The 27,386-nt window shown below is 54.1% G+C and overlaps 9 protein-coding genes across 9 annotated transcripts; 4 read left to right on the top strand and 5 right to left on the bottom strand.

Annotated features, from left to right (window-relative positions):
- Positions 1-884: 884 nt before the first annotated feature.
- BDZ99DRAFT_565440 (uncharacterized protein) lies at positions 885-1,684 on the bottom strand (the record flags this gene model as incomplete). Its single annotated transcript, XM_033727476.1, has 1 exon — positions 885-1,684. The coding sequence occupies one exon, from the start codon at positions 1,682-1,684 to the stop codon at positions 1,223-1,225; it is 462 nt and encodes a 153-aa protein (XP_033584703.1). The 3' UTR covers positions 885-1,222.
- A 702-nt stretch (positions 1,685-2,386) lies between these two features.
- BDZ99DRAFT_484498 (uncharacterized protein) lies at positions 2,387-4,486 on the top strand (the record flags this gene model as incomplete). The annotated part of the gene is made up of 2 exons (XM_033722644.1): positions 2,387-3,256; positions 3,323-4,486. 2 exons carry the CDS (start codon positions 2,387-2,389, stop codon positions 4,484-4,486), a joined length of 2,034 nt encoding a protein of 677 aa, XP_033584702.1.
- Positions 4,487-6,394: 1,908 nt separating this feature from the next.
- On the top strand, positions 6,395-8,374 carry BDZ99DRAFT_565438 (uncharacterized protein; the record flags this gene model as incomplete). Its single annotated transcript, XM_033727475.1, has 1 exon — positions 6,395-8,374. One exon carries the CDS (start codon positions 6,395-6,397, stop codon positions 8,372-8,374), a length of 1,980 nt encoding a protein of 659 aa, XP_033584701.1.
- A 1,289-nt stretch (positions 8,375-9,663) lies between these two features.
- BDZ99DRAFT_373400 (uncharacterized protein) lies at positions 9,664-9,939 on the bottom strand (the record flags this gene model as incomplete). Its single annotated transcript, XM_033714868.1, has 1 exon — positions 9,664-9,939. A coding segment is annotated over one exon (276 nt), but the record flags the coding sequence as incomplete, so codon positions are not given.
- A 1,310-nt stretch (positions 9,940-11,249) lies between these two features.
- BDZ99DRAFT_23548 (YjeF N-terminal domain-like protein) lies at positions 11,250-13,904 on the top strand. Its single transcript, XM_033713558.1, has 3 exons — positions 11,250-11,437; positions 11,488-12,208; positions 12,281-13,904. The coding sequence occupies exons 1-3, from the start codon at positions 11,317-11,319 to the stop codon at positions 13,842-13,844; spliced, it is 2,406 nt and encodes an 801-aa protein (XP_033584699.1). The 5' UTR covers positions 11,250-11,316; the 3' UTR covers positions 13,845-13,904.
- Positions 13,905-20,318: 6,414 nt separating this feature from the next.
- On the bottom strand, positions 20,319-21,606 carry BDZ99DRAFT_565436 (DUF1749-domain-containing protein). The gene has a single exon (XM_033727474.1). It carries the CDS (start codon positions 21,411-21,413, stop codon positions 20,481-20,483), a length of 933 nt encoding a protein of 310 aa, XP_033584698.1. The 5' UTR covers positions 21,414-21,606; the 3' UTR covers positions 20,319-20,480.
- A 78-nt stretch (positions 21,607-21,684) lies between these two features.
- On the top strand, positions 21,685-22,111 carry BDZ99DRAFT_23530 (uncharacterized protein). The gene is made up of 3 exons (XM_033713554.1): positions 21,685-21,885; positions 21,939-22,017; positions 22,086-22,111. Exons 1-2 carry the CDS (start codon positions 21,718-21,720, stop codon positions 21,990-21,992), a joined length of 222 nt encoding a protein of 73 aa, XP_033584697.1. The 5' UTR covers positions 21,685-21,717; the 3' UTR covers positions 21,993-22,017; positions 22,086-22,111.
- On the bottom strand, positions 21,743-22,865 carry BDZ99DRAFT_457466 (uncharacterized protein). The gene is made up of 2 exons (XM_033718680.1): positions 21,939-22,865; positions 21,743-21,885 (listed from the first exon to the last, which is right to left on the bottom strand). The coding sequence occupies exon 1, from the start codon at positions 22,780-22,782 to the stop codon at positions 22,012-22,014; it is 771 nt and encodes a 256-aa protein (XP_033584696.1). The 5' UTR covers positions 22,783-22,865; the 3' UTR covers positions 21,743-21,885; positions 21,939-22,011.
- A 2,424-nt stretch (positions 22,866-25,289) lies between these two features.
- Positions 25,290-26,678, bottom strand: BDZ99DRAFT_565435 (uncharacterized protein; the record flags this gene model as incomplete). Its single annotated transcript, XM_033727473.1, has 2 exons — positions 25,290-25,589; positions 25,645-26,678. The coding sequence occupies 2 exons, from the start codon at positions 26,676-26,678 to the stop codon at positions 25,472-25,474; spliced, it is 1,152 nt and encodes a 383-aa protein (XP_033584695.1). The 3' UTR covers positions 25,290-25,471.
- Between the last annotated feature and the right edge of the window lie 708 nt (positions 26,679-27,386).

The raw sequence follows: 27,386 nt of genomic DNA, 5'->3' as shown, positions 1-27,386 counted from the left end.
ACGGCTACCGGCGTCGGCAGAACCATCTTCCGCTAGCGCCATCGTCAACGTCATCTGTGGCTCGTCACGACTCTCGAACTTCAACTTCTGCACGCCTCTTCGCGCCCGCACCGCAACACTGCAATTGCTCTTACAATAAATTTTCCTCTATATCAGCCCTATGGCCGGACCCTTCCCCAGCAGATTCCGACCGCTCCCTCGCGTTGGCTGTTCCTGCAGCAACGTGTATGCCATTCGCGCGTCGGCCGCAAGGGTCTGCTTTAGCTCGACACGAACCAGCTGCGAGCGCACATGACACGACCGCGCACCCACTTTCGCCCACGACTCTCAAAATGGCCTCCGCCGCCTGCTGAACAAAGGCCGTCATCAGCTAAACTAACTCCCGAGTCCTTTGGCGCCGCTGTGCATCGGACGGCGGGCCCCAGCTGACGGCACGGCACTGCCACTGCCGCCCGCGGGCAACCTATCAGTCAAAAGCCCTGCCTCCCGTTTCAAACTGGCCGTCTGCAAGCGACACGAACCTCATCTTTGCGCCGCTGCGTGCGCCTCTCCCCAGACGGCGCCCCAGGCTGCGACACGTCTGCGGATGGGTGGGCCCGGCTATCGCGCATCGTTTGGATCTGGCTTTAGCTGTGTGGGAGCCATTATCTCTGGGCACGACGGTGTTTCGCCCAGCGCATGACGCCCACTAGATACACAAGACCTGCAACCACAAAGCTAAACCGTGCGGCTGCAGTTGCGCACATGGCAGATGATCTTCAACGCCCTCCATCCTGATCCGGAATGGGGGCCTCTCTGCGCTATTGACTGTTGCGACAGCGGAGCAGACGCGCTCCTTGCCGGACGCCAAGCTGCTGGAAGAATGCGGGACTGAGCGGTTGCCATGATATCCTCCGAGCGCCTCTGTAGCTTCACATGGTCAAAGAATGTGATGCGACTAGCGCCGCTCGAGGACGACGACCTGGACGGGCGCTGTCGACTCCGATAGCTGATGTGAGGGGATCGAGCGCTCGCGGAGATCCTCCAGACGCCGGACGCCAATCGGTCTTCCAGCGCTTGAGAAGCTGCGGAAACAATGACTTGCCCCGTCTCCTAATTACATACCTGAATGCGACCGCGACTGCAAGAGTTGGGCGGCATCGGTGCCACGGTCGCCTTGCGCATCAGGGTGCTGCGTCCCCTCCGCAGAGTGGCGATAGACTCAATTGTGCAGCGCATCACCTCATTGGCTGCGCACGTGGCGGTATAGAAAGTGCTCCGCTGCTCCAGAGTTTCTTGGAGCGATGGAGCTTGTCTGCGGCATGCATTCATAGCTAGTGGTCCCATTGGCCGCGCAGGCCGAAGAGTATGCGCTCGGGAGTCTGGCTCCAGTTTCGCCCTCAACGGTGTACGCCAATAGGCAAAGTTGCGCTCCTAGGGTTTGTTTTGCGTACTTTTCCGGTTCTAATGCGCCCTCCGCCCGTGCTCTCGTATCTGAGCACCGGTTTGGTGTCGAGTTGCGCTGCCCTTGGGTGACAGCGGCCTGTGTTGCGGGCGTCACGGGGAGCGCTGCAGCAACTTCCTGTGACCTGTAGATGTGCTCTTTGAATTCGAGCTTCTGAAACCCATAGTGCCGGCCAGCGTCTACCGAATTGGAGTGTGTCTGCAGTTGCGTCGTGGTTCCTCGTCCGGCACATGCTGGCATGCTAGCTGCGTAGCCTGACAACTGCTCGCTTCGTCCTCGTCCTCACACTTCTCCACCTGAACACCGCCCTCCTTGTCCCCCAACTCGCCCACCGCTCCACTTTGCGCCGCCAGTGTTTGAATCCGTTCGCAAAGTGTAAGAGATGCCCTCTGCCGACTTTGATGCTATCGCCTCGAAGCCTCGCCCAGATGTGCCGCCCAGACTGCTAACTCGAGCGCAGTAGGGACGAGGAATCGGCGCTTCACGGGAGCAAGCCAACACCCACCTTGCTGCTCATCTGACCCTTCTTGGTATGTGGAATCTTCCCGCAGTCATATGCGACCGCACCTACACTGCCTCTGCCCTAAAACACCCATCATTGTGCGAGTTCCCAGACTCGTCATCGCCCTCCGTCTCCACCCTTGTGGCCTCTGTCGGGTCTAACAGGACCACACGGTCCCGATCCTGCCTCACTCTCCCTCATCAAGACTCATACAGCACTATCAGACCATCCCAGAGTGAAGCAGAGCTAACATTCGGCATCCAGGGCTGGCATCATTTGCCTCATCCTCCTCTCCTCCCACCGACCCTTGCGACCCGGACAGGTATCCGTGGCCACCAACCAACAGCCTCCTTACACATATACATTGCTAGAAACGGGTCGGGAAAGCCCCAGGAAGACATCCAAACGCGAACATCTCATTTGCAATGGACCTCTCCAACATGCTTACCGACGCCCATGCTGAGGGTGCTGGACGGCCGCACCCGACCAGCGAGGGGATGGCGCCAACCCGGCAATACATGACACGACAAAGTGTCCCCCCGTATGAGATGCAGCACCACAGCAACGGATATGCTGTTCCTAGCTATCAAGAGCCGAACAACTTCACACCCGCCAGCTCCTTGTCTCCTACCAAGGCAGCTGACCCGAAGCATGTTAGCTTTGAGCTACTTCTCCCTCAGTCTCCTCAGGCTCGGGCTAGACTACCGATGCGTGTGAACATTTTCCCGCACGATACAACCGACTCGATCATTACAACAGTCAAGAATTTCTACGGCTTGTACGAACGACGAGGCGTCTGCTTTGAGGACCGCCATGGCGTCACTCTCATTGCTAGATACGAGAACTTCGCCCACAACATGGTCGTCTATGTAAGAGTTACGAACGAGGAAGTCGAACCGGAAGAATACTCCCCTGCGCCTCGCCAGTCTTTGTCGCCAAGACGTCCTCATCTGGACGAGCCATTCCAAATGCTCCCTCCTTCCCTCAACCATCAAATATCAAGGCCAGCATCCCGTACTGCTCGGCAACGCAGCCGCTCCCCTCAATTTGGGCGAGGTCGACGTAGTGCTTCTGCGAGCACCAACCCGAAGCGCATTCGACCATCAACCAAGAGTCGCACTGGTAGTTCCCACGGCAGTTTCGCAGACCCCCATGGCGATGCTGCCAACGGATACAGTGACAGCGATGGCGGCAACGGGTCAGTCACTAGCTCTCGCCGTGGTCGAGCTGAGCAGCTGGCAAGCGCCGAGATTTCTCTCGACAACATCGTCGAAGGTGGTCGTAGAAAGAGGGCCAAGTTTGACAGCTCTGTAAGTTCACGTTATACAGCCCACCAACCTGCAAGTGGCCCCATTCTGATCTTCTTTCTTACATAGGAGCTACCATTGTTTGTCCCTCCACAGGTGCCAATGACAGCGTCGCTCTCATCCGTCTCCCCACAGCGACGTATCAGCAGCCACAATGGCGCCTCGCCCTTCTCCTACACAAACCAGCAGACCTTCTCCTACGCTCACCCCCTCCCATCGCCGCAAAGCTACGGTCATGGGGATGTTTCATACCTGCAGGGGTTGAGCACTCCGTTCTCTGCCTCGAATGGCCAGCCGCACGGCCACCGGTCGCGTACACGTGGCTCGGCCCAATACGCCCCCAATCGTCTCTTAGCCAACGGAGGGATCTTCCCAACGCCAGACCCCACAGTCGGCAGTGTTATATCGGATGAGGATGTCGCTCTGCAGTTGATGCGACTGGGCGATGCTTCGAATATCTCGGCGCACGGTCGCACATCGACCTCCACACTCGACGACGCCCTAAGCGGCAAAGCTGAAGCCGCTTCGTCAAGCGAAGAGAGCGACGAGGGCAGCGATGTCGGTGAAGGCGAACTGCCGATGCTACCCTATAGAGCAAACCCGATTGCGAACGGCCAAGAATTCGACAGTGGAGAGACTAGCGGTGAAGACTACGAGGATGATAGGGACGAATCTTTCAAGGGTGGTAGTGACGAGATCATGCTCGACGCGGATCTCCAGGGATCTCGGCCGAAGACTAATGGATCCATCTCCTCGAAGGGGCGGTCTAGTGTTTCTGGCTCCAAACACTCCAAGTCTGGCAAGCCTCGCGGACCTTCGTCCAAGAAGATCAAGGTTGCTGGCACTGCCAAAGCACCCATCTCTCCAACATCACTCCCCCCACAATCGCGCAAAGCATCCAGCGCGTCTCTGAATTTCCAACACCCGCTTGGCGTCGACGAGGAAGATCTGTCTACCAAGCCACGTTGCCAGCGTTGCCGCAAGAGCAAGAAAGGATGTGATCGTCAGCGACCATGCCAGCGATGCAAAGACGCCGGTATTGGGCATGACGGATGCGTCAGCGAAGACGAAGGCAACGGCCGGAAGGGCCGATACGGACGGCACATGGGCGTCCCGGTCAAGAAGACTTCAGACGAAATGTCTGTGACTGATGGAGCTATGTCTGCGCCACCTTCTGCCTACTCCCCAATGTCCGCCATATCGCCTGACAAGAGTAAGAAGAGGAAGCGGTAGGCGACGTCACTCCAATTCAATTGCGCAGCATATGTCAGACGCCGAGTATCGCATAAGTTTGGCTAGGACAACACCACCACCACTAGCTTTCCTACAGTACACCAACGAATTCCTTTCCCGAACTTTTAATGGGGGCAAACCGGGGCGGAGTTCCTTCTCTATTATGCTTCCTTTGTTATTTTCACTTTCCTTGTTGGTGCATTTGGAGTACTTGCGTTGTCACACAGCGGAGCGAGAGCGGAGACTATAGGAAAGTAGGGGAGCGGAGCACGATGTTACGAACGGCCTTTCTTTCTTTTACAGACCAGTTGCTTTGTGTCCAAATTGTAGTTGCTTACCTCACTCCTTTCTCAGACCGGCGCGTTTGTTGCTACTTGCTTTGTTGCCTTTGAGCTTTTTCCTCCAAACGAATCTGTGTCACAATCCACTCCCAATTGTAGCATCTTTGGATAGTGGGGGAACTCTACTCTACCTCACTAGTCTACTCTTCAAACCTCTAAAAGTTTTAGTACTCTTTCCTTTTGGCGCCTTATTGAGGCGCACAGCGGTCGTAGCGATACTTCCTCTTTCTTTGCAAACTCTTTCTCTCTTTTTTGAAGTTGGCTCTAGGGTTCTTGGTTGGCATGGACGGCAACAGTGGCGGCGCGGCGGCAAGGGGCAGTCTCTCAACAGGTCGGGCGGTTAGTGGGCGATGGGTATCTCGGAAACTCTCTCTATTTCGGGGGCTCGGCTGGATGGCTTGCCGGGGGGGGTTGTGTTCCTAGCACTCAGGTGGACAGATGGACGGTGTTTCGGGTGTGTACCTACTGGGACTTGGTTCCCCTCAATTCACGATCTTAGACATGGCTAGTGCGGATGATTTGTGTGACAAGTTCTAGTGCGGTTCGTGATGAAGGGCCGCGACTTATCTCATTGGGCGTGACAAGCTGGGTTTGTTTCAGCCTGAGCGCGAGATGGCTTGTCCCACGCAGGTTCGGGAGATAGTGAGGGCTGGCTCTGAGGCCTTGGGAGTGGGCCTCAGGCGCCGAAGGGGGGCAGCGCGCGCTTAGTGGGATTGCACGCAGTTGTTGTACGAACTGGACCATGAATCCAGGTATGGAGTGCTCATGACCAGTTATCTTTCATTCTTCGGACACTGTTATGGCAATGGCATGTTTACGTTTTTGACACACGCCATCCTTTCATTGTTTGCTCAGGCTGCTTGTTGTCCAGCTTGGCTTTGCAAGGATCTCACTCATCCCCGCGCCCTTCAAATGTGACAGCCCAATTCACACATCCATCCCGTCTCATCTATGTGCCCCACCATACCCTAATGAATTCTTTACCCCGCTCCGATCCCTCCCCACGGCTCTCACGATTGACTTTGGTTTTCCCCACTCTCGCCCGCCCGACGGACGGATCGCTCATGTGGAACGAGCCGATGCCGTGTGCGGTTAGGCGGGACGGTACTGGCGGGTCCCGAGATAGATGCGCGCTCGGGCCGTGGGGCAGCTCGTGGGCGGGCCTTGCAGGGCCCGAGGGAAGATTCGCGCGTCGTGCGCCTCCGATCTGCGTGGTGGAGACGGGAGACTTGGCGCTGGCTACGGGACGGAGGATTGGGATTATGGAGAATGGTTGCGGTTCTGCATGCAAAGCGTGAAGTGCTTGCTGATAATTCGCAATAATCAAGTTCTCGGTGTTGAAGCCGTGTAAGGACTTGGGACATGCCTGTGCCGCCGTGGTGCATACGATTCAAGCTTGAATCCTCCATTCAGCACAGCCTCATCCACCACCTCTCACCTCTTGTCAACCACCACCCAGCCTCTCTCTCTGCTGTCTGTCATTATCTCATCGTGAACTTCCTCATCTCCGTTGTCGATACACTCCTGGGCCAAACAAACCGTCTTCCAACCCCCAGCTCTGACCACAATGGCAGACCCCTCCGCAACCCCCGTCTCCTCCATCAAGTCGCGAATCGCTGCCCTCAACCTTGAGAAGGTGCATCATCCTGAACCCGGAGCCCCTCCCCCATATTCCTACGACCACACAGCGGTCAAGAAGTCGCGACCGCCCCCGCCTCCACCCTCGAAACGCCCCTTGATCGAACCGCGGAGCCAGACGACGAACAATCCTCCCCTCCAGAGCTATGGGACTACCTCTACAAGAACTATCGGGAATCAGCCTATATATGGCAATGAGGAACCGCCGAAGAAGCAGCAGCCTGCTCTGCCGCCGAGACTGCCACCGCGAACAAACTCGAACGTGGCCTCGCAGCCGCCCCCACCCAGCCTTCCTCCGCGCAAGGCTTCGGAGCACAGTATAAGGACGAAGGCGTCTGTGGAGTCCATCTCGACAATAGCATCGAGCCGGTCGGCGGTGTCGGTAGGGTCAACGAGGACGAGTTTCAGTGGCGCGTCTGGGGGTGATGGGCAACAATATAGGGTCAAAGCACCGCCTTATGATCCTTCGAAACTACCTCCTCTGCCCCCAAAGAAGGCAAAGGAGGAGCCAACGCCTACTCCTTCGAGGACAGCCCTGAAACCTACGCGCTCGTCGCCAAGTGTGGTGGAGAAAACTGAGCCAAGGGCTATCCAACCACCACCCACCCTTCCGTCTCGACCTCCTCTCCCATCCCGTCAATCCACAACTCCAAATCCCCGGTCTGCTTCTATAGCACCGCCAAAGCGATCCGCTCTATCATTCGGCCTCAACAAGAACCTCGAAACCCCACCACCCCTCCCCTCCAGCCGTCCTGGCCCCGACTCCGCCGGCTCGCCGCCCCCCATCCCCCTCTCCTCCCGCCCCAACCTCGCCGCCCTCCAAGCCTCCAAACCAAAGAGCACATCCAGCTGCCTCGTGTGCCGCGACTTCTCCGCCCCGGACGCTCACGCCGCCCGCTTCCCGCGCCACACCCTGCCCACGCACGACCTCGCCTGGCTCGCCACCCAACTCACCTCGCCCTTCCCCAGCCTCACCGACAAAGCCCGCGCGCTCTTCACCTGGCTGCACCACAACATCGATTACAACGTCGCCGACTTCTTCTCCGGCAACCTCAAACCCTCGACCCCGGCCTCAACCCTCTCGACCGGCCTCGCCGTCTGCGAAGGCTACGCCGCCCTCTTCACCGCCCTCGCCACCCACGCCGGGCTCGAGTCCGTCGTCATCGGCGGCCACGGCAAGGGCTTCGGCCACACGGCCCTGGCCCCGGGCGCGCCCATCCCGCCCTTCAGCGCCGGGCACGCGTGGAACGCCGTGCGCATCGACGGCGGCGAGTGGAAGCTCGTCGACTGCTGCTGGGGCGCGGGCAACGTTGGCGGCGGCGGCAACGGCCAAGCCTACGAGCGCAACTTCAAGCCACAGTTCTTCGGCATGCCGAACAACGAGTTTGGCGCGCGGCACTTTCCCGAGGACGGCGGCATGCAGTTCCGCACCGACGGCAGGGTGCTGGGGTGGGACGAGTATATGCGCGATGATGCCGGGGAGCGGGTGCAGGTGTATGGGGACTGCTTCCCGGAGCATGGGATTGGGGAGAGGAGTTTTGAGCCGGCGTTTAGGCATATACAGAGCGAGGCGGGCTCGAGCGAGCGGGTGAGGTTTCAGTTCAGTGCGGCGTGTGCGCATTGGGAGAATGAGAGGTGCGGCAAGGGGAAGATGTATCCGATGGTGTTGCATGTGAATGGGGTGGGCGGGGGGAAGGCGGATTATGTGCCGTTTGAGACGGATGGGCGGGTTTGGTGGGTCGATGTGGAGAGGAGGGAGTTGGGGAGGGCGGGGCAGAGGGTCAGTGTGTTTGCGGTGACGAGTTTGGGCGGGCGGGATGGGAGGGGGGTTAGTGTGGCGGAGTATAAGCAGAAGAAGGGCAGGGTGGGGATGGGGTTTGGGGGGGTTTGTGCGTGGGATTTGGTTTAGGGGGAATGGGGGTCGTGGTAGGCATCAAATATAGGCGGCTATGGCTAGTAGCCAAAGGTACGGGTTGGGTATACCCTGGGTAATATCTGGATCATCTTAATGGTTATGGAGTTTGGGATGGCGGGGGAATGAAATACGCATCCATTTACCATTGCATTGTCCCCTTCGCGAAAATGTTGTTTTGTGAGATTGAGTGTGTGAGTGCGTGTAGCAGTGTAAAGTGTCTATTCATAGACCGTGCATATGAAGTCAGGCTAATGATGGTGGGAAGATTGTAAATGCACTGCTTCAGGCCCTTGAACACATGGTTGTAGAATCCGGGAAAATCCGTGGAAAAAGTGACAACCGTCGTTATTTGAGGTTGTCGGGTCCATGCATTTCACATATTGAAAGTCTTATAGAACAAGATCGAAATTATGGAGTTCAACGCAGTGAAGGTAGTCCGGGCTACTAGGGTTAATTATCCATGTAGCTTGGATGGGAGAGGGTTTTCGCAGCCAGCGATGGGCAATTGTGAGTCAAGCTATCACTTGTAAAGAAGTTTATGGAAGTCGCTGATGATTAGATTTAAAGTTGCATCAAAGTAAATGTTTGCAAGTGACTGCACGCGGAAGGGTCGCAGGGGTCGTTACCACCGCTTACGTTTAGTAGTATATGCAAGTCGAGCGATGTATGAGGAGTAGTTGATTAGAAAGTCGCGTGTATTGGTCGGGTGTTTCGCGGACTTCTTGAGCGCATCTGTTGTGTTGACGGACGGCGAATTGGTGTCGCATTGCAAGGCAAGTGATCTACAAGGAGGGTAGGAGGCTGCAAGTAGGTGACGGATATTATCGAGTTATGGAGACCTTAGATGTATCCTATGCGTTATGGAGCTTGCATCGCTCTGCTATAACAATGGAGGAACTCTTTAGGTGTGAGGGAAATATTGTGACCAAGAAAAGGTGTCGTACACTCCCGCTAGGAAAGACCTTAGAGCAACAAAAGCCTCGATGACGAAAAACAATCGAACGAAAACGTATCCTAAGGACACAATTGTTACAACGTCCGACCACAACTTAGGAAAACTTCCAACCATCAGAAATGGGAAGACACCTAGAGCCAATATAAGGCATGAAAAGACTCGCCAAAAAAGCAATTCCGTTGTCGTTGGGAATGAAAAATGCTACGCAAATGATGCTGCACCAGACAAAAGAACTAAGAGAATAGTGGGATACATTTCTGACAGAGACCAGTCACTCGTGTTGCGGCTTCCGCCTTCGGCATTTGCCTCAGCTGCAACCTCGTCGTATCTACCGTGCACTGTAAGCATCAGACACCATAACGTCTTTTGGCTTATTCCACCAGCCAAAGAACGCTATGATGGCACACTCAATATTCCCGAGAGTAAATATCTCAAGAGTGCTGATTTGAAGATGCTGTGAGGCTCTACCGACGGTGGCGACCAAGAACCAGGCGAGCTGCAAAAGTGTAAGAGTTTTAGCAAAGCTATCGGCTTTGCTTCGGTCCTCTATATCCTTTTTCGACAACTCGGGCACCTCAATGAGGCCGTGTTGGGCGAGGTTGACGAACTAGTGGCCGTCCAGCTAATGAATCTGTCCATTCTCGAGTTTTAATGCCATTCCTTTCATATTAATGAAGTGTGCGTGCACGCCGTTAGCATAGAAGGACCGTAGTATCCGGATATTGTGTTCTGGGAGGCTTAGACGTCGCTCCAGGAGCGATAGGTTGCCGCCCTCTTCCTCATCTTACTTAGCCTGTCAGCGGCTGTAATATTCATCGAGCCTTGTTGGCATGCTATAGTCGTAAATGGTGACCACCCATGTTACACCGCTGTCATGGTTGAAACAGCTATTAACGGTGGCAGCGTTAGTACTTACTTGCGCTCTCAATTCCTGAATACGTCGTATTAGTCGTTTCGTTGGTATGGAATCTGCAATAGCCTCTAGCACTGCCCACTCTGGAATCAGAACCATGAGTATCGTCTGCTCAACTTGTCCATGAAGTTAGCCCAAGAAGTCGAGGATTGTGGCGGAACGTCAGGGTGATATGCCGTCCACGTGCAGAGAAATATGGTGAATAGACAGCTGTATAGCAAGTCCGCGGTACCGCGCCCATCAGGACTTGAAACCCAGCCGAGTCGGGTAGAATTCGATGTAATATTAAGCATCTTGAGAGATCATGCGAGGAAGGTTCCGATAGATGGCTAACGGATTCCGTGCGATGAGCTAGTAAGTTCGTAACCACAACTTTGGCCAGTCCGGCTTCAGACGTGAATGATATAGGTCTTCCTTCGATATCAGGTGTGCTGCTTCAGTAGGACGGGCCAGGAAAATACGATGGATGGACCAGGTAAGAGATGGTTAATCGGGTATCTACAAAGTCGCAATAAGGCTGAATGCAAAGCAGGAATGAAAAGGCCGGATGCCTACGTGGATATATATGTTGAGATGGGACAAGGCTGAGGCTGAGCCAAAAGCAAGATGCGTGGAAGACTTGGCAGGAATATTGAACAGCAAATCATACCGACAGACGAGGCCGCTCTCGTGGCTCACATGGGATACCTTGAGCATGTAACCGGTACCTAATCATTCGACCTGTATTCTAATGACGCTGGCACTGAAGGTCGGGGAATCCGATGTTGGCGAGCTCGCGAAGGACCTGAGGAACCGAGATCTCTCTACGGGAACTAAATAAACTCATCATGTCTTATACACATAGATTCGCTCCGGTTTAGAGAAATTTCGCTTGTGATTAATAGGTGATGTCCGAGTGAAGTCGCTGTTGCCGTAGTTGAAAAAATGTCTTGGCGCTCCATATCGATAATACGAGGGTCCAGATTATTGCCCGTACAACGAACCTCACTCTCGCAACGACAACCTCTCTCACTTCCCATCCCTTTCGAGATATGTGCAATTCCTCGGCTTGAAAAGCTTCTTGCAATCATGGCCTCTAGTCTCATAGGCATTTCCGTCATCCTCGCTCTCAGGAACCCGCCAAACACCGTCGTTCAAGGTCGTGTGGCTCATGTCAATCCAGAGACGGCGACGCTGACATTGCAAAATGGTATTAGATCCCTATACACATATGCGTGCCTCACTGACTGACGCTTCAAGTTCTGTTTCCTGCGACCGGCCACCGCCTAGACAATTATACCGTTGAGGGCGCATCTATCGCTGACATCAAGATCCAAGAACTTCCGCCATCCCAGCAACATATCCCACCTCCTCAGCAAGTGCTACGCCAGACTGTCCCTCCTCCCCAAAATACTGCCAGCTTCCCTCAGTACCAGCAATACAATGCGCAGCCAATACCTACTCCGCTGGTCCAACAAAAGCAAAACTTTGTGGACCCAGCAATTCTTAGCGTTGGTAGAAGACCCTCGAATCCACCACCTCCTAGCCAGCCCATGTCCTCTATTCCCCAGGAAGCGCCTGCTACGCCTATCAAGCCAATTAACACTGCGACAGCAGCTCAGATACCCTCAAACACTTCTCCTTTCATCGGCAACGCCAAAGAACGCAACCCGAGAAAGCCAAGCGCGGCCACGCTGAATGCGCCATTCTCTACAATAGATATTGCTGAAGCTGGCGAACCGGACTCAGACGAGCCTACAATTAAGGATGCATCAGTACGGAGGGCTAGCATAACGAAGACGAGGAACGGGAGGCCAATGGAGGACCCTGTCTCAGCCCAGAAGCAGTCCGAGGCCGCCGCAAAGCAGGAGGAGACCTGGAAGCGTACTAGACGAGGTGGAAAGGCGCGGAGGAAGGAGCTTGCTGCTCAGGAGAGGCGCAATGGGGCTGACGTTTCTTCTCCAGAAGCCGTCCGCAAAGAGTCAGTGAACCTTTCCTTCGACCTTCCGTATCTTCCTAGAACTATCATACTAAACATGACTACGCCTTCCAGACGAGGAACTGGCTGGCGACAGACACCACTCTTGCAAGCTCCGAATCAAGAGAATGATCCTACTCGAGGTGGACAACAACAGCGAACACCTGGTGTCATCGATGGCAGAGTCGGACAAGAAGCAGCAAACGCTTCGAATCGGAAGAACAGACGCCAAAAGGCTCTCGAGGCTACAAACGGATGGGCTACGGAGGATGCCACAGATATTCAAGAGCTTCCGGAGTTTGACTTCGCGGAGAATCTGTCCAAGTTCGACAAGCGCTCCGTCTTCAACCAAATACGCAATGAAGACACGACGGCTGACGAAGATAGGCTTGTCAGCCATAATCGTTTGCCTGCTAGGCCAGGAACACATGGTGGCAAGAACCTTCACCCCACAGAGAACGTCCTCGACAATAGGCGAGCTAAGACTGCTTCAGAATCTGACACTGAGGATCTATCCGATTTCGGCAGCGGACGAAACTCACGACGAGCTATGTCCCGAGCATCCGCCAAGCGCCTGCCTACCCGTCAAGGAAGCGGTGTCCAGCCAGACATCGACAATCTCAGTCACTCAGGCGCACCACCGAGTCTCCTCTCTCGTGGTACCCGCACCTTGATCTCCCGCCCCTATGCCACTTCTTCCCACGCCACCGGCAGCCCAAAACCTGCCCGTGGCTCTAGTCCCCAAGGCTCACCTTTCCCAGATACCGGCTCCACCCGCTCGTCCTGTCTCCGCATCGTCTCCAGCAACCGCAAATGCAACACTATCACCCCCGGCGGCATGCTCGCCGTCGAAGAGAGTGCTGAAATTGACTTCGGTCTGACCGAAGACATCATGGCCGAGAACGCTGGCCGCGGCATCGCCGAAGTCGCCCTCTCCGCCATCAACCCCGGCGGCCGACGCCTCGCACGAGAGAACCCCAACGCCCGCCCCGTCGTCGTCGTCCTAGCTGGGAATCACCGCGGCGGTGCTCGTGCTGTAGCAGCGGCCCGCCACCTCTACGAACGCGGAATTCGTGTCATGGTTGCTCTCCTCGGTGCAGATCGCCCCGCGGACTGGGACAAGGATGTCCGGCGGCAAGTCGACCTCTTTCGCAAACTCGGCGGCTGGGTCCGCACGTGGGGCGAGGTTGAGACTGCGCTGAAGAAGCTAGAAGCACCGCCTGAACTTATCGTTGATGCGCTCCTAGGTCGGCATCGCGAATTTGACGCCCTTGGCGACGCGGATCGCGGTACCGTTCTCTCCATCGTAGGCTGGGCCAACAAATCCCGCGCCGCGGTGCTCGCAGTCGAAACACCCTCCGGTGTCGCAGGTAGCACGGGTGAAGTCGCGATACTAGAGGGCGAGCCGCTGGAGGTCAGGGCGAAGTACATCGTCTGCCTGGGCGCGCCACGCACTGGATTGCTGCGCGCTTTGCAGAATGGCGCAGGGCGGGAGCCAGAGTGGCTGATTTGGATTGTGGATATTGGCGTCAACAAACCCTGGCGAGCAGCTGGGGGCAAGGGGGCCAAGGGGGTACAGTTTGGCGGCGAGTGGGTTGTGCAGGTCGCGTTTGTGGAGGGGGAGGAGGTGGGGGTGTGATGCTTGAACTGCCTTCTCCTTTCTCTTTCTCCTTGCTGACTTGAGAGCAGGGGGCTAGGAGGAAAGGGAGGAGGGATAGTGGTTGGGGGCGAGAGCCGAGCATTGAGTGGGGAGGGTCTTTCAATTGATGCTTTTAGCGGGCTGGTGTTTGTGTGATTGCTTTGGGCTCTTGGGTTTGCCTTGAAAAAGAAAGGGGTTCGGCAAAAGGGCCTCCTTGGAATTGGAAATGGTGTTGACTGCTCTGAGTCTTGCTTTAGGAGAGCAAGGTCGATGCTGACTGCTGTGCGTGTATGGATAGTAGGAATGAATTTTCTCGCAAATGCTTGAAAGTCTTGGGCTGTGGCCGGTGTGTAATCGAATCGTGAGTCTAGGCTCCGCAGTACATCCACTTTCTAACATCTATCACGGATTTCTCGCACCACTTCGCCTGACGTACATAATTCACTATCTCACTCCCCTACTAAATAGCATCAACGAACCAAACTGAATCACATCATCATCGCTTCCTCCCTATAGACCGAACTCGCAAGCACCATGACGACTGTATTGGTAGAGTCTTGATCCCCCACCGCGACACCAACATTCGGCGAGTTCCGTGGGCGCTGTTGCACAAAGTCCGGGACCCTACACTCTCGCCATGGAGTATCCGACGGCGTAGTTTTTGATCTCCCACCACAACACCAAAATAGTACTCATCCATACAGTAGTTTTCATAAGCTGAGCCATCGAAGACCTCGGCCAGACGTATTGATGCTCCACCTTCCTCCTCCGTGGACGACCCCCACGAAGCCAGAGGAGAAGGTTTTATACCCTTGCAGAGTCAGGATTACATTAGGTGCACATGGTCTAGCTTAGACCTCATGTGACCTCCAGTTTCCGAGTCTTCGTGTCGAGTAAGGTAGGTGGCGCGAGTTCACGTGATACAGGTATAAAAATCTCCCGTTCAAGAGGGGCGGTTGAGTTCTTCATGGTCTTGCATGGAGACGGGGGCGTAGTGGAATAACCGTCAAGGCAACAATTCATGAAGTGGGATTAAAAAACGTACTCGATACGTCATTCGATGTGGTGGTGGGAGGCTGGGTAGAAATTAAAACCAGCCCACGTGTCTACTCCATGTCAATGGCGATGATGATGAGTACCTCGCTTTAAAATTATTTCCCGTCATCTCTTCGTAGTACTGGTTTCTCGAGTACATATCTAGTTCCTCCACTATCTCATTCCCTTGCTTCAGAGCATCATCAAATCACATTTCTCAGACTCGCCATTTGGTCCATCTTCGCCACGAATTTACACACACCATGATGCTTGGGAAGTGGGAACTTGATCCACCCACCGCCACACACCATTGCCACACACCATTGGTACCCTTTTGCACAAGCCAGCGAACCCGCACAGCCGGAGCCATGTCGTGTGGAAATCCAAGGGTTTTGATCCCCCCGCCACAACACCAACATCTTAGTGTTGGTAAACGCTTTGCACAAAGCGAAGCCATCGTCTCGCTCTTGTGATTTTGATGATCCCAGTCCTCTCGTTCCTCCTTCTTGCCCTCGACGAAACGCAGAGGAGGAGTTTTTATGCCCCTCGCGAGGTGCGTCACGTTAGTAGCACGTGGTTTTGGCTGGGTCTCGTGATGGTGGATCGAGCTGGCGGTTCTTCGCGCTGGGTCAAGTCAGGTGAGTGGTAGGAGTTCACGTGATAGGGGCTTGAGAGAGGTATAAGATCCTTCGCTCGAGAGGGGTATTGGGTTCTTTAGATCCTAGAGACGGGGGGTAGTAAAACAGAAAGGAGTTTCGATGAATGGAGTGAGATCAACATCCATCCACCTTGAAGGCAGCTCGTGTGGTGGTGGGAGGTTGGGTGGGGATCAAAACTATCTCGATATTGCGAACAATGGAGTCACTGAAGTCGTCTGGAGTCAAGTCGCGGACTGGAAACTGTCATAGAATTGGTGCTGGAGCTGGTAGGGCTTCCGGTGGACTTTAAAAAACACGCCCGAGAATTCGAATGGGTTGGGTCTGGAGTGGATGTCTTGTGTTTCCAAACCCAGTCCAATACTTATCGTCTTTAGGAGGTGTCGGATATCGGCAGCATCCTTCTTATCTGTCCCACTACTATCACGCTTCGCAGCACATCGTTAACGTCTTGGAAAGATTCAAGTGACTAGCATCTTCATACGCTGCCGTTTCTCACCTAGTCTCGAGCTTCATCACCGCCAACCGCGAACTCGAGCCCCCGCTTCCGCTTCTCTCCATTGCCATTTTTCAACGGTCTTTTTGCTCTACGCCCACAAAGACAACACCACTTTCAGGGCAGCGTCAAGCTCTTTTGCAGAACACACCCGGATCTTCCACATTGGATTTGGCGACGCATTATTTGAACTCAAGCGCCAACGCGCTGACTCCCATGGCAGGTGAGTCCGCTCCGTTTGAAGCTCAAGCCCCAATGCTCTCGACTTCCATCGACCGAGATGTTCCAGGATTTTGCACCGAATGGAAGAGCCGACTTCCCTGGAAGAGGAAGAGCGAAGTAGAGGAGAGAGGAACTTTTATACCCGTCCAAGAAAGGATAAGTAAGCTAGCACGTGACATGGGGGCAAGTCACGGGGAAGATTTGAGATAGCTTTGCGGTCTTCAGCGGTGAGACTGTCGGCATCAGAGCCGGAGAATGGAGGATTTGAGAAGATGATGTAGGATTCGAGCTACTGAGTGTGAAGCTCCAATGGCTCGTGGTTCAACAAAGCCCCTGTGGGAGAGCTTGGTGCCTACATAGAGCCCCTTCGCGCATTCTGTGATTAGCATGCAGGCGGCTTTCCAAGAAATACGAGACGGGAGCTCCGTGAGATCGACCTCATTAGTTCAAAATAGCCTTTCCTAGGGACCAGAAGCCATCGTAACTCCGTAACCGCTTGCGACGCTAACCACAGATGCGCAAAGGGGCTGTAGCTGAACAGCAAAGAGTACAGCGGGAAAGGAAAGGAAGGCATAGTTCCGACGGAACAATGCTGCGTATATCTCTTCAATGCGTTAGTTGGGAATATAAGAGCCCTGATCTCAAGGGACAAATCTATGTAGGTACCTATCCAATGCCCAGTGGTTCTGAGCTTAGTACTTCAAGGCTAGAGATGCACGGCGTGCTGTTGCCTCGTCTTGCAAAGAGCGATGAATTGATAAACAATGTACTTCCCTTCCATATGACCGAGCAATCGGTTCAGTATTTTAGAGACTGTGAATTTGAATCGAGTTCTGGTGAGTTTGGTGAATTTTCGGCGTCAAGGATGGAGCACTGAATTGAGCTTAGCGCGATGGCGGTCTTGGCGGTCGAAGTGGATCATCTCAATCGCGTCTCCCCCCCCGGACGCGCAGCGTTCAGCACTTCATCGTTTGATGCCGTCGCGCGACTCGCTTTTCCTTTACCTGCTCTGTTTCCTTGCGTTTTCCTTTCTCTACTGTATGCTCTCCGCATTCATCAAACTGACCGCTTGGCTGCGATCGCCCGGTACGAGGTCCGCCGCTCGACAACATTGGTCGCCGAATTCTCCACCAACACACCCCCCACTCCTTACGCGCCGGCACTCCACCACCACCATGTTCAAGCAAGCCGTCGCTGCTCATAAGCCTTCTCAACCGCCCCGGAAGATCACTAAATTAGACCAACACTTCTCTTCGAGCCCGCCGACGGTCCAAAATGCTATGAGCCCGCCACAATACATCTCCCGCAACGGAACGCGCCCTCTTCACACCAGCACAGGAAATATTACGAGGCCGAGTCAAGCGCCAGGTTTTGCACGGAACACGGCACCCACCATTGGTAGCAAGCGGAATTCGAGTGGACTGGCCAAGGCGCTGATTGCCCAAGATAACGACTTCGAGAACGCGACGCTGCCACTAAGCAATTCCTACCAGAACCCAGCGTATATTCGCGAGTCGCCGACCAAGGTGGCAATGGAGCATCTAGGCTTTGAATTCGATGAAAATGACATCGATAGCGACATTGACCTGGAAGAAGAGGACCCTGCCACGAAGGCCACGGTCACCTATCCCAAACTCCCGACAGTCCCTGATCCACCAAAGACGACTCATGGTGCAATGGGCAAATCTAATTCCTACAATTTGAAACCTTTCCCTGCTGCTGCAGCGGCGTCACACAATGGACGAGTTAGTCAGGACTCTGGATATGAGACACAGATGGCAGGACGAATGCCAGGAACATTTAGCAATCCACCACCCCAAGCTCCAGTCACTAAGGCAGTATCCCAACGCTCTCCCGTCACGGAAATCCCGTCGTCTCCACCGCAAATCGCAGATAGCAGCCAGCCGCTACCATGGTCATCATCTCCTGCGCAGCATTTTAAGACACCGCCAAAAGTTGCGCAAATTCGCAAATTCGGCTACATCGAACCAGGGAGGATACCGGCGCAGCCGGAAATGAAACGGGAGGAAAAGCCTCGGACGAAGCGTCGTACTCTGCCGTGGCTCGCGGAGCAGCAGCAACAGACTGAACAAGCTGAAGCTGAGGCCAAAGCAGCCCTCGCTGCCAAACTGAGAGGGCGACCGCATAAGGAAGCGCAGAATCCTGGGGAATTTACTCCTTTGCCCAAAGACGAGGCGAAGAACTATCCTTGGAACACTACGGCTAGTGCTGTAAAGGAGCAGCAAAAGCAGATGCGGGAAGTAAATAAGAAGAAGTCGAAGACAATGGAGGCAACTCAGAGTCAACAAGAAGAGCTCAAGAAGCGTCGGACTAGGATATCTAAGATTTTTTTGAGTGAAGAACAGCAACATGTTATGAGCTTGGTCATTGACCACAAGAAGAGCGTCTTCTTTACAGGTTCTGCCGGTAAGTGCCTCGCCAACTTTATCTTGAATTCTACTTACTGAACTCTACTTACATGAAACAGGTACCGGAAAGTCTGTTCTTCTCCGAGAGATCATCTCGGCTCTTCGTAAAAAGTATGCTCGGGAGATCGATCGAGTAGCCGTAACTGCATCCACAGGATTGGCTGCATGTAACATCGGAGGTGTGACACTACACAGCTTTGCTGGTATTGGCCTAGGCAAAGAACCGGCAGAGGAGCTTGTCAAGAGAATTAAGAAGAATCAAAAAGCCAAGCATCGATGGATGCGGACTAAGATTCTCGTTATTGATGAGGTTTCCATGGTGGACGGCGAGCTGTTCGACAAGCTCGAGCAGATTGCGAGAATACTGAAAAACAACGGCCGTCCATTCGGCGGTATTCAGCTTGTTATTACTGGAGATTTCTTCCAACTGCCCCCAGTTCCGGAATCCGGCAGGCTCGCACGATTTGCTTTCGATGCTGGGACCTGGAACACGTCTATCGAGCACACTATTGGCCTCCATCATGTCTTCCGTCAGAAGGATCCGGTATTCGCGAACATGCTCAACGAGATGCGTGAAGGGCGGCTTAGCCAAAACTCGATTAATGCTTTCCGCAGTCTCGATAGGAAAATGCAACATGACGACGATTTGGATGCAACCGAGCTGTTCCCTACTCGCGCGGAAGTCGACCGGGCCAATCAACTTCGTATGCAGAGTCTGCATGGCGTTACGCAGACATTTGAGGCTCGCGATGGCGGCACTATCACCGAGAAGTCCTTCCGCGACAAGCTACTTTCCAACTGCATGGCACCAGAGTTCATACATCTTAAGAAGGGCGCTCAGGTCATGTTAATCAAGAATCTCGACGACACTCTGGTAAATGGCTCGCTAGGCAAGGTCATCGGGTTTATGAGCGAGCAAACATTCGACAAGTACACCGAGGACGAGGAGGGAGTCCTAGCCGCTCAAGCCGCAGTAGACGGCGATATCAATCCAACTACGGCCCCATCCGACATAAAATCAAAGTCTAAGACTGACCTGTTAGGCAACAACACCTCTCAAGTCTATCCGGTCGTTCGTTTTGTTCTCGCCGACAATACCACACGCGATCTCCTCTGCCAACGGGAGAGCTGGAAGATCGAGCTACCCAACGGCGAGGTGCAGGCATCTCGCGCTCAAATCCCACTCATCCTGGCCTGGGCTTTGAGTATCCACAAGGCTCAGGGGCAAACTCTGGAGCGCGTGAAGGTCGATTTGGGGAGAGTGTTCGAGAAGGGCCAGGCGTATGTGGCGCTGAGTCGTGCAACAACGATGGCCGGGCTGCAGGTCCTGAGGTTCGATCCGAAGAAGGTGATTGCGCATGAGAGGGTGCGGACTTTCTACAGCAGTCTCACGCGTGCTGAGCAAGCTGGAGAGGGGCTCAAAGCGACGAAGAAGAAGGCAAAGACAAAGAAGCCTGGCATGAGTGCGAGCGAGTATGAGCGGCGTGTTACGGGTGATTTTGACGATGATGAGGAGGCGATTGCTGCTCTGGCAAACTACTGATGTTCAGGTTATATTTGGTAGGTAAGTCAATAGGGAGTTCGGGTCGTGTTTGCATGTCGGCGATGTAGTAAGACTCGTCGGCGGGAACGTGCTGCTTGCATGTTGCGATGCTCATGCATCTCGGGTGTTGAGGGGTAGTATACTTATTATGACTGTGCTCTTAGAATCAATAATGCCCACCCATCTACACTTCTCTCCACACATGAAGTTATCGTCTGAGAAGCTCGTTCTCATAGTCCTAATGTCTAAACTTACCTACAGATGCGCCACCGCCCCCAGCTCTCCCCTCTCCACCCTTCCCAAAAACGCTCCCACTCTTCCCACCAAATCCCCGACCACCTTCTCAGGATCTCCATCCAGGTTATGACTCGCTCCCTCTACCACCCCTCCAGCCTCCTTATCCACAACCCCTCCGCCGTCCCTCACCACCCTCGCCCACCTCTCCAACAAAGCCCCTTTATCCACCTCCGGCGGCATATGCTCATCACTCCCGCCCAACAGAAACAACAGCGGCGTCTTACTCTCCCCTATCTTCCCAAACGTCTCCTCAAGCTGCGCATCCTCAAGATCACTACTAAAATAATCATCCGCGCCCCTCTTATCCGGCGACGTCAGGCTCAGCCACCGGTCCGCACTAACCGCGCTCCCAAAGACCCTGGTCGTCACAGAAAGCGGCAGGACATCTGCCCCTTTCCCCTGCTCCACCCACTCCTGCGCCACCTTCACGCTCTCCGCATAAACGTCGGGCGGGAGCGCAGACACGAGCGCCTCTCTGTCCGATATCCCAGCCTGCAAGATCGCCCCGTCGAGCTTCGGCCGGCTCTTGGAACCGGAAGCGCTCAGGTAGGCCATGATGTCCTGGCACCCCGTCGAGTGGCCCATGAGCACGATCTTGGACCCCGGGGCGGGGCGTAAAGCGCGGAAGTAGGCGACGCAGGAGGCGAGCTCGCGGGCGTCGCGGGCGAGGGAGGAGGTGGCCCAGCCGCGGTAGGAGGAGGAGATGAGGACTTCGGCCAGCGACCAGGAGGGGGGCAGGGAGTGGGAGAGGGTGGTGGGGTACGGGACTGTGAGGAGGCCGTCGCCGAGGCCGCCGATCCAGAGGAGGGTGTGGGTTGGTGGGGTAGTGGGGGTGTGCTCTAAGGCGACGAGGCGGGGGGTGTAGCGGTGGAGGGTGCCGGGGTGGGCCATTGTGGTGCAATATTAGGGGGTATGAAAGATAGGAGTTGGCATGCGATAGAGAGAAGGGTTGATGAGGTGAAATGGATGGTTTTCCACTCGGGAGACGAAGGGTCGAGTCTGCGCCGACGGCGTATAGTGGGTGGTCAATGGATAGAAAAGGGGCTTCTAGGAAACCCAATTGAGATTCAGATGGATGTTCGATGTTGGACTTGATGTAGGCGTGAGTTGATGTTGTTTCCAGCCAATGACGCCACAGCCCGCAGTGGCAAGGGTCTCCCGCATTGAGTTAAGCGTGCTTCTCGTTCGAACATCCATGTCTCCTCAACTATCCATCTCATCTCACATCGAAGCCTGTACGATTTGGGGGACCTTCGAAACCTCTCTCAAAACTATATCGAAAAGGGGAAAGAAAGATGCTATTATCAAGAGTTTGAATTCACGACAGGCAGTCCTTTTCTGCAAAGGTTGCGAGCCAGGACGAGTACGTTCCTATAGAATAGCTATGAACCACTCAAACTCATCACCAGCTAGCAGTTAATACCACCATCCGACAAGGTGCCCGGGGTTACTCCTATCAGTCAGCTGTGAAATTTGACTACGGTATATTTTAGGTATATACCTCTTCCTCATTTCTAGGTGATGTCTGGGTTGGCGTGGAAACAGCACTGACGACTCGTTGACGCTGCGACGCGGGTTGCTGCCGTTGCTGCCGCCGTTGCTGCCACAACCTCCGAAAGTCTTCTTGGGATATTTCTTGAAATGGAACTTGCCGCCGCCGTCTATGAAATTCTTCTTCTTCTAGGGGTAATGCTTGTATTAGCTGGGCCATGCGTATGGTCTGTCCTCGTTGCTGCCTTTCTCGCCACCATCTGCGAAACTCTTCTTGGGACATGTCTCGAAATCCAATTTGCCGCCACCGTCTCTGAAATTCTTCTTCCTCTATAGGCGCTGTGGATACTAGCTGTAGCAGGCATCCGAGCTGTTCTTGTTGTCCCCTGGAGAGTTCCTCAATCCAGACAGCACGAACGTTGGCGGGTTGACGCTGCGGTATAGCTTGACGCTGTGGTATGGGTTGATGCTGCGGCACGGGTTGAAGCTGAGGCATGGGTTGATGCTGAGGTACGGGGTGTCGCTGTCGCTGCCACCATGAAACTTGCTGCCAGGGCTGTTCTTGTTGTTGCATTTGGAGTTCCCGGCCAGCATGAACAACAGTATTGTCCGCTTGTTGAAGCTGCGATATAGTTTGCTGCCGTTGCTGGACCAGGCGTCTGATCTGCTCTTGCTGTCGTTGCCACCATCTGCGAAAATCATCTTGGGACATTTCTCGAAGTCCAATTTGCCGCCGCCGTCTCTGAAACTCTTCTTCTTCTAGAGGCATTGCGTCTACCAGCTGAAACAGGGCCCGCTGCCGTTCTTGTTGTTCCCTTGAGGGTTCCCTGCTGTCGGTCCGGACCAAGCGTGCTTGTTGATGCTGCGGCCACATGGCTTGCCGCCGTTGCTGCCACAATCTCTGAAAGTCTTCTTGGGACATTTCTGTGAAACCCAGTTGCCGCTGCCGTATCTGAAATACGCCTTCATCTAGGGGCATTGCTCGTAACAGCTGGGCCACGCCATGCCACCGTTGCTGCCACCGTCTTTGATAGTCGTGTTGGGACATTTCTGGGAGATGCAGTTGCCGCCGCCGTATCTGAAATTCTTCTTCTTGTAGGAGCACTGCTTCTGAAAGCTGGGCCTGGTCTCGTTGATGCTGTGACACGGCCTGCCGCCAATCTCTCTGAAAGTTTTCTTGGGATAATTCTCGGAATTGCAGTTGCCGCCACCGTCTCTGGAATTCTTCTTCTTCTAGGGGGATTGCATGTAAAAGCTGGACTAGGCGTTGTTGAAGGTGCAACATGGCCTGCTGCCAATGATGGCACCATCTCTGAAAGATTCCTTGAGACATCGCTGGAACCCAAATTTGCTGCCGTCGTCTCTCAAACTCTACCTGTCCTCTGGGTATTGCTTGTAAGAGCCGACGGGTCAGGACGGCCTGCCACAGGGTCTGCTCTTGTTCCCTTACGAGTGCCTGCTGCAGTTGCTCCAGTTCCCTTTGTTGGCTTAAGAGTGCCTGCCTAGCCGCGTCTTCCATCCTCAGCACAAACCCCAAGTCATCGTCCCTTGACTCCATAGAACGCATAAGGTATGCGTCTCCCTCGACTATGCCCTGTGCCCAATACATTTCTTCAGATTGCCGGGGCCCCTGTATCAGCCACAGTTGAATGTAGAGCGTGCCAAACTCCTCAGTATTCAGTTTGCATCGTACATCATGCCCAAGCTCCCGCATATAATAAGCCAGCCGAAGGGCATCTTTCGGAGCAGGGAAGATTTCGTTTTGATCAGGCCCCCAGGGGCCGAGAATCCTCATCGTGTATTGACGGGCCGCAGACGCCGTCATCGGAAAGTCGCCATTCTCGCCTCCATGTGCGATGACGGCGAGCTTGGCGTCGATGTATCCGCGGGAGGACTCCTCGGTGTCATCCGCGTCACGGTAAGGCGTTTTTGGCAGGCGAGGATTTGAAGGGCCTCGACCTTGGGGTTCGGCGATCTGCTCTTCGTATGTGCCTTGCCAACGCGTGAAGTTATGTAAAGGGTTGAGCGCTAGGTTCCTGCCGATCATGGCCGCATGGGCCCTGTATTGGGGTGTGATACGAGGCCGCGGCATTCTCTGTGCAAAATATTCAGTGAATGGGTTCAATCCACCGTGGACAGGGGCCTCTCACTGCTTGGAAGAAGCTAGATATGTTGCCGAGGATTTAAAAAGAGTGCGGAGGCGGTAATTTTTCAAAGATAATGATAGATGATGCGTTGTAAGCATTGTAAGCGATAGTGCTGTGATTGAGAATGATAATGTTGATGAGAAGAAAGAGAAGCCAGGAAAGGGGAGAGGTGAAACGCGCCTGCCATAAATATCCGTACACTCGTTTGCCGCTGCGTGAGGACCCTCAGAGTATTTTCAGCATTCCAAATGAGAGAGAACCTCAGTATTTTGGACAAATGGTAAACTCGCGAGGCCACCTCAGGAAGCGTCAACAGGGCGTACATAGATTAGAAATTTATCCGCTACCCCCGGTTTCTAAAAGTACGTTGGAACCCCATAGACAGTGGCAGGAAAGCGTATGGATATCTTTGGTAGGCCACTGTACAGTGCCTCATCGTAGATATCCGTTAAATCGTTTACCGCTCCGTGAGGAGCCTCATAGTATTTTCAGCATTCCAGATTAAGTAGTAGTTCAGCATTTTGGACAACTAGCAAACCCCCGAGGCTACCTCAGACAGCGTCAACAGGGTGTACGCAGATTGGAAGTTGTATCTATTGTCTCTGGTTTCTATTAGTACGTTGGAGGCCCCCGAACAGTGGCAGGAATCTGTACGGATATCTATAGCAAGGCACTGTATTTGATACTCCAGCTCAACTATGCATGTTCCTTGTCGCATTCCTTTCCACGTCCGAATAAATATACAGTGGCTGGCTATAAGTCTGCACACTTGTTTACCACTGCTAGGGGTGCCCCCATGAGCTTTCCGTACTCTAGGCGTGATGTCAGTTTTCTCGCAGCGTAATCTGAGCTGCCTTTTGATTGAAGAGGAGTTGCGGCCTAAATCAGCTTGAGCTAGATTCAGGCGTACGCATTGAGTGGTTTGCCGGCATAGGCAACCATTTGCTTGCAGAGGGTATGAGATGCCCTCGAGGTTCATTCATCTCTGGATGATGCATCATTCGGCGGTCGGGATGCCAATCGTTCTATCAGTAGGTCATATGACCAAGTTCAGATGGCCATCCCGAGCCATCTCATGATGAACATACCAGGCGAAAATGATGAACGAGAAGCTTACTGTAGAGGAGATGATTGTACATTGATTGATTGATTGCCGTAACGTCGTTATACTCCTCCTGTTCCAATTTACATCTACTTGCTACATCCCTCATGCTTTGATTTCTTGACATAACATAACCACAATTCCTCCAGCGCACATCCATTCAATTTTCTCGGTCGGTTCTCTTCTGCTGCGCGTCCTTCAGTCGTGTCTTATCCAGCCATATTCATATCCACATCCGGCGACAGCTCCTGCTTCGCCGGCACCTCCGCCAAATTTTCTACGTCCGGAACCCCATTCAAAGGCTCACTCGTCCTATCCAGTCTCAGCCTATAGCGCATCAAAGTTAGCCGCCATCTTACACGCAATCCATCACTATACTCACGGCTCAACATCCCCATCCACCTCGCCACCCTTTCCAAACAACCCCCTAATCCTCTCACACCCCGCCAATGTCTCCCTCTGCTTCCGCTCCACCTCATCCACAAACCCCAACACCACCGCCATCTGCCCCGGCGACACCGTGCCGCCCGCGTTAAGCAGCACATCGCCCAGCGCCGATATCATCTGCGCATTACTCGCTCTCACTCTCTGCCCCTCCGGCGTCTGCATCTGCATGTACATGGGCGAGTTGCCGTGGTGCAGCATCTCTTGCATATTCGGGCTGCGGACGCTGCGGGAGGACATGGCGCGCGGACTGCTCATCATCCTAGAGGGAGGTGCGGATGTGGGACCGCCGTCGCGTCTTCTGCTGCGGCTGGAGCTGCGGTAAGGGTGGTCGCGGTAGCGGGGGGCGGGTTTGGAGATGGGGATGCCGTGTGGATGGACTTGAGCCGAGTTGTAGACTGGGCCGGGGTTGTTCGAGAGCGGAATCCCGCCGGTTAGAGTACGTGTTGTGCTGCGGGAGGCTTGATGGGGAGCGCGGAAGAAGGTCACTTCTGGAGGCTGGGAATGGGCGCGCTGGTGGAGGATATGTTGTGGCGGGAACATTCCGGGTTGATGGATGCCGGGGTTGTAAATTATATGGTCGTTGCTGAATGGATAGCCGGCGTTGCTATTGCTGGTGGCATGGTGGAAGTAGTTGTTAGAGCGAGTCGAGTGCTGGGGCTGGGGAGTACAGGGTTCGGAATTATAGGCCGGTTGTTGAAGGACGTCGGAAAAGTCTTGAGAGTGATGAATGGCATGAGCAGATACGTCGTGAGAATGGTTGGGACCCGAAGTCGTCGGGACCGTTGTTGACGGAGGGCCACTAGTATCAAACGGTAATGGCTCTGGAGATGGAAGGCTGAGGCTTTCTAGAGAGTCGTGCTCGTATGAAGTAAACGTTGGGTGCTGAAGTACGCTGTCCAATGACTCGTCTTGCTGCATTGGTGGAAGGAAAAGACCCTGGGTCTGATCATCGAACGATTGATGACACATTCTGATCCTACGGTAGCGCCTCCCGTGTCAAATTCTGGTAGAGAAGAGTCAGGAGCAGATTTATGTTACACGAACAGGGGCCACAGATGTACAAGAGAGGCCCTGTTTGTTCCGTGTACCCGAGACACGCAACTCAGCCCGGCGGCCTTACATGAAGGGGGCGTTGGGAAGCATGGTCGAGAAGCGGTTGTCTGCATGGTGGATGTCCGCGGTGCCTCTCGACCAAAGAGCAAAGCTAGCAAGAACATGAACGAAGCAGATTTGTCGATATCGCGCTAGAACTGTCTCCATAGCATTGAGCCGATGGGCTGGCTTGAGAGTATGAAAGATGGAGAGACACTGAGTCTTCAAACAGGACGAGATATTGGAAGAGTTTTGAAACTAGATTTAGCGTACCTGCATCCCCCGCTCAAAACTAGGACACGAGCAAGCCACCTTCGCGTACCAGTGGTATAGATGAATCTAGTTTCCAATGCTGTCGAAACCCGTCTTTCAAAGGGGATTGCGTATAGACGAATCCCATGTGTGTGTGTGGATTCGCAAGATAGAAACGAAGAATGATGACGTGTCCGAACGTGAGGAAGAGAAATGAAGAAAGAACGAACCTGAAAGAAAAGCGGCAGAACCTAACGTGTTAGACGAACCCACGTTGCACCCTCAAAACACAGCGAGTCAAAAGCAAGCGTCTTTTCGATCAAACAAAAAAGA

This window comes from Mytilinidion resinicola (assembly GCF_010093595.1).
Source record: "Mytilinidion resinicola strain CBS 304.34 unplaced genomic scaffold BDZ99scaffold_1, whole genome shotgun sequence".
NCBI lineage: Eukaryota > Fungi > Ascomycota > Dothideomycetes > Mytilinidiales > Mytilinidiaceae > Mytilinidion > Mytilinidion resinicola.
The sequence above is the reverse complement of the archived record's forward strand: the minus strand, read 5'-3'. Positions and strand labels throughout refer to the sequence as shown.